Here is a 5,466-nt window from a genome sequence, read left to right on the forward strand (position 1 = left end):
TAGTATCAATAATGGTAATAGTATGGAACATTTTATGACGTCAGCCATCATGTCAACTGAAAGGCTCATAATTAGCTTAAGTGATTTAAAAAAAAAACTATCAATTTAATAACTACGGTGACAAAAATATCAGACTCAAAATGGAATAATACACTGCGCTTGCCAGTCATTCTTCATTACTATCTACAACTGTATATTATAAATTATGTTTCTAAAAAATATCTAGTTTTCCAATGGTATATAATATTTCTTTATTACTGCTCTCATTTATTGAAATTGTTTTTCAATGTTGTTGCTGTACACCCAAGGCATTTACCCACTGTAAATAAGCAATTTCATTTTAATATGACTTTTTAAGCTAGGCTGACCACACATACATTTTGCAAGACGGTTATTTGGACTTAGGGGACTTAAAAATGTGCATTTTCGTCGAAAACTAGAATTCAAAATTTTTCAAGATCCTAATACTTTTTCTTTATATGTGACTGTGTGTGGGGGGGGGAGGGGGAGGTAGGCCTAGGTCAGAAACGAAAAGTTGTATGAAACTGAAATAGCATATTTAAGATGAGTAAACAAACCTAGTAAATATAAAATTTATATCCCCACTGCAAAAATTCTAAAGTATGAATTTTTATGGCAACAAAAGAAGAAAAATATTTGTTCTAAATTTTCACTTTCCCTGATCTTCAGACATATTTTTTTTTTTCCGAAAATCACTAAAACAGCAATAACCCCAACAGGAACCCACCGCTAGAGAAAACTTAGGGGCATATATAGGGTGGTAAGTGAAAGTTATATGATATATCAACCTTATCAGATTTTTTCTGTACATGGACGGGTTAGGTGACTGAATAATCATGGTGTGGCTAAAGGGTTAATCAAATTTTTGGTATCATTCATAACATTTTTTTAATCAGTAAGTAGTGAAAATGGCAGGCAAGCAAACATTTGTACCACTACAGCGACATTGCTGCTACAATCACTTAAGTGACAAATCATTTAATTCTTGACCTTGTCCCAGCAGGAAATAGAAACAAAACCTTTTTGTGCCCGACTAATCTTCTGCTATAAATAAACTGCCTCTTTATAATTTTATATTGACATCCTGTAATTGAATATAACAGCTCAATAGCTGTCAACAAATGATGAAGTAATTGTAAATACTCGGTCAACTCATTTTGAGCAATAATCTATTACTGATTATAAATAAATACATGCTTTATAAATGATTAATATCAAGTATTCATTTGATAATGACGTTGATCGTAAAATTTGTATTTATAAAAAAAATAAATAAAATCTACTTAAGCCTGAATACGACAAAAACTTAAATATATTTAAAATGTAAAATTATGTTTAAGGAGATATAAATTAAACATTGTTTCACATGTTTTATTGATTACATTAATAAATAAATTAAGTTCTGTTATTATGGCAATAATTATTTCTTTCTTAAGAAAAACAAATAAATACATTTTGGAGGAAATGCAGCTGATATTGGAGTATCCCTGATGCAGTTATAGGAGGAACAGCTAGATCCTTCTGACAAAGGCAAGCTTACGTTTGATAGCCCAGTCATCTTTTCATCCCTCGTGTTATCTGTAAAAGAATAATAAGATACTTTTTGTTTTGTTTTTTATTTAAATAAGAGTTTTAGTTCTTATTTCATTGTGAATCTGTTACTTATTTTTTTTTAATAAAGCTTCTATTGATAAACAAAAGCATGACAAGAATTCATCTATGATATAATTAGTTACCTTCACAAAATTTATCAGAATGACACTCCAGGCATTTCACCTCACACGTTTCTGATGGAAGCGGCAAGCATTCAACTTTTTTTCCTATATTTGAAAGATATACAAAACTAAAATAGAGATGATACCAATATACATGGGCAGCTTCATATTAGATTAATATTTACAAATAAATACATATTATAAACTAGATATTTAATAACGCACACTGATCATCCATGCAGCCTGGTTAGGATAAACAGGAAGCTTCTTGAATAAATAAGTAGTGGCATGGTCTAAAAATCAGAATTAAGGTCCAATGAAATGAACGAGAATTAAGGTATAATGAAATAGAATTAAGGTTGTAACTACCTATGACTGATCACAACATGTATCTGATTGGAAATTATAAATATGGTGCTAATTAAGCAATAGCATAATAAAAATATATCTAATGAAATGTTTTCTTTATTTATTTTATTTTTTTAATTCAGATTTATACAATCATATAAATTAAATAGGATAATTTCACCATAAAAATACAATTTTGGCATGAAATTGAATTTTTAGCAAAAAGAAATGTTTAATATAGTGAGTAATGTCAGAAAATATTCCACTGAAGGATTAAGTTATGACTAGGGGTAGAATTTTTATGTTTTCACATATTTTTACCTAACCATGATATCTGCGATTCCTTACTAACTAAATATGTTTCAAGACATTTCTGGCCAAAAGAAGCCATTTTTATTTAACATATTTTTAAATATTTGGCCTTTTTTTTTTTACATATTTTGTTGCAAATCACATATTTTCTGAAATATTTGTTATTTTTAACATATTTTTAGGTATTTTGTCCTGAATCACATATTTCCTTAGATTATTTGTTCAATTGTAAATACATTTTTCACAGCAACTACGTAATATTCAAGAGAACGCAAGAAACTTTAAGATGAAATTTATCATTTATCATAAATAGTGCATAAAAATTCTATATCTTCTTCATATTTGAACACAAATTAAAAGCAATATTTAAAAAAAAAAAAAAAAAAAAAAATTTCACACATAATTACATCGAGAATTTCTCAGAATCAATTAAAAAGAGCAAGGGTCTTATTCATGTGGCATTTTCCAAGAATTTGTTTGTTTACTCCTCAATCCATTTCTCTGTTTCCCCCTTCCCTTGGTCCCTTCTCATCTTAGTCTTGTTTCACTCCCCAGTCAGCATTTAGCCTTTTCGAGTTAAATTGTTTTTGATTGTGTTTTAACATTATTTTAGCATGCCTAAAATTAAGTCAAAGGATTGCACTTCTAAGTACAAAACTGAGTTTTCCAATGAAACATTTACAACGAGTGGAGGAGTTTTATTTTGTGCGTGTTGTGACAAGGCTTTGTCAATATCGCAACGCTTTCAGGTCTTACAGCATATAAAAACTACTAAGGAGAATCGTGAGAAAAGTATTTCCAGAAGGCAGACTTTCATTTCATCAGTTCTTTCTTCCTCAGATTCCACAGGTACCAATACTATGTATTTAGATTTGTAACAAGCATTTGTCAGGGCAGACAACCCTATCTACAAAATTACCAATCCGGACTTAAAAACCTTTCTTGAGAAATACACATACCGAGTAATGCCCAATGAAAGCACTTTAAGAAAAAATTATTTGAAAATTATATACGAGGAGACTTTAATGGAAATTCAGATGGACCGATATGGATTTCTATGGACGAGACTACGGATATCGAAGGGCGTTATATAGCAAACATAATTATTGGCAGACTAAGTGTTGAGGCATCTTCAAAATCCTATTTCCTGAATTGTGAAATCCTCGAAAAATGTAACCATGAAACGATTGCAAGATTTGTCAACCAATCTATGACTGTTCTTTGGCCTAAAGGGATCACTCATGGTAAAGTTTTGTTGTTTTTGTCAAACGCGGCACCTTACATGAATACAGCTGGTAATGCCCTTAAAGTTTTTTATCCTAAGATAGTTCATTTGACCTGCCTGGCAAACGCTTCTCATTGCGTTGCTGAAACAGTGGATGCTCAATTTCCAAATCTAGACAAGCTTGTTTCCACAGTAAAAAAAAATTTTTGAAGGCTCCCAGTCGTATTACTACTTTTAAAGAAACACACCCTGACTTAGCTTTACCACCGGAACACGTGATAACACGATGGGGCACCTGGCTTGATGGTGCCCAATATTATTGTTTAAATTTTAAAAAAATTAAAAACATAATATAAAAACTTAATGTTGATGCCTCTGCAGTAGAAAAAGCGAATAACTTGTTAACAATTAACTCAATAAAGACTGATTTGGCTTACATAAGTGTAAACATGGTATTTTTATCCAAGACAATTACAAAATTAGAAGAAAAGGACCTTCCACTGATGCAAAATTTAAAGACTGTGAACGAAGCAATAAAAATACTGGAAAATGTAGTTAATGAAAACGAAGAAGTCATAAAGAAAAAAGTACAGGACGTGTTAAAAAAACTCCAGGATATAAAATCATTCAGTCCATTGGAGCCATTCTCCTCAGAACAAATGATGACACAGCCGCCCAGGTGATGCAGAATACCGAACTAGATGCAATGGAAATAGCTTCATTTAAGTATGTCCCTATAATATCAGTAGATGTTGAAAAATCTTTTAGCTGATACAAGTCCATTGTGCGGTCAAACTGACGAAGATTTTTATTTGAAAATTTAAAAATGCATTTAATCTGCAATAATTTTGTAACCGACCCTACTGAATAGTTGATTTCTTCCTAAGTTTTAAATATTTTTCTAAAGTTTTTTTTTTCTTTTTCTTTTTAAAAAGGATTATTCTTTATTTTCAATTATAATTTTTTCATAATTGAGTCTGGGTAATTATTAATCAATTAGTTTAATTACAATTATTAATTAATGTCTTGTTATTGAACAGCTATGTTTTCTCTAAGTACATTTTTTTGTATATATTTTATTTAAATTTCTTTAAAATATTATTTATATAATATATAATAAATACATATTTATATAACTTTTTTTAAGTTATAACATTATAATTAATTAGTAATTAATATTGTTGAATAATACAAAATATATTATTTACATATTTTTTTTTAATATTTGACAATTTATTAGCACATATTTAAATACATGTTTTGGATATTTTAGCATATAAAAATACTATCCCTAATTAATTCATTAATTTTATTAGCCTTGATGTTATCAAACTGCGAAACCAAACTTTCAAAGGCAGCTACAATGATTCCTGCAGACCTCCCAAATATTATAAAACTTTTGTTCCTGGCCCAGAGATGGCATAGAAATCAGAATAAGCAGTTGTTTGGGATCACTCAGGCCCTCCACAGTATCTTTGCAAACTTGACCTATTGGAATTCCCTCGCATTATGGTATATATATATACCATATTCAGTTAAACTTCTATTTTATTATCTAATATCATTTCTTTATTTATTCTTATACCTATCTTCTGATTTGTAGGAAGATAGATCGGGTGGCGGTAAATAACTTGGTTGAGATCTCTATTTCAATCTGACAGCACTGACGAAGCCCTGTAGAATGGGGCGAAACGTTGGTTAACAATATTTTTCTTTTTACAATTTTGATACCTTTATTAACCGCCACCCGGACAATACAAACTACAAAGTACTTCATACGGTCAACTAGTTTCTTCCAATATCTCCTGATTTGTTATTGCACCATGCTTAAATATCATATATATA

The 5,466-nt window shown here is 29.9% G+C and overlaps 1 protein-coding gene across 1 annotated transcript in view; it reads right to left on the reverse strand.

Annotated features, from left to right (window-relative positions):
• Positions 1-1,395: 1,395 nt before the first annotated feature.
• LOC106687120 (balbiani ring protein 3) overlaps positions 1,396-5,466 on the reverse strand; it is a 65,505-nt gene continuing 61,434 nt past the window's right edge. Inside the window, exons 23-24 of the mRNA XM_067047022.1 lie at positions 1,758-1,841; positions 1,396-1,599 (exon numbers count right to left, since the gene is read on the reverse strand). Of these exons, the coding sequence (XP_066903123.1) occupies positions 1,442-1,599; positions 1,758-1,841 (242 nt within the window). The 3' untranslated portion in view covers positions 1,396-1,441. The remainder of the gene's footprint in view (positions 1,600-1,757; positions 1,842-5,466) is intronic.

This window comes from Halyomorpha halys, unplaced genomic scaffold (genome assembly GCF_000696795.3).
Source record: "Halyomorpha halys isolate HHAL.00 unplaced genomic scaffold, Hhal_1.1 Scaffold914.1, whole genome shotgun sequence".
NCBI classification, from domain to species: Eukaryota; Metazoa; Arthropoda; class Insecta; order Hemiptera; family Pentatomidae; genus Halyomorpha; species Halyomorpha halys.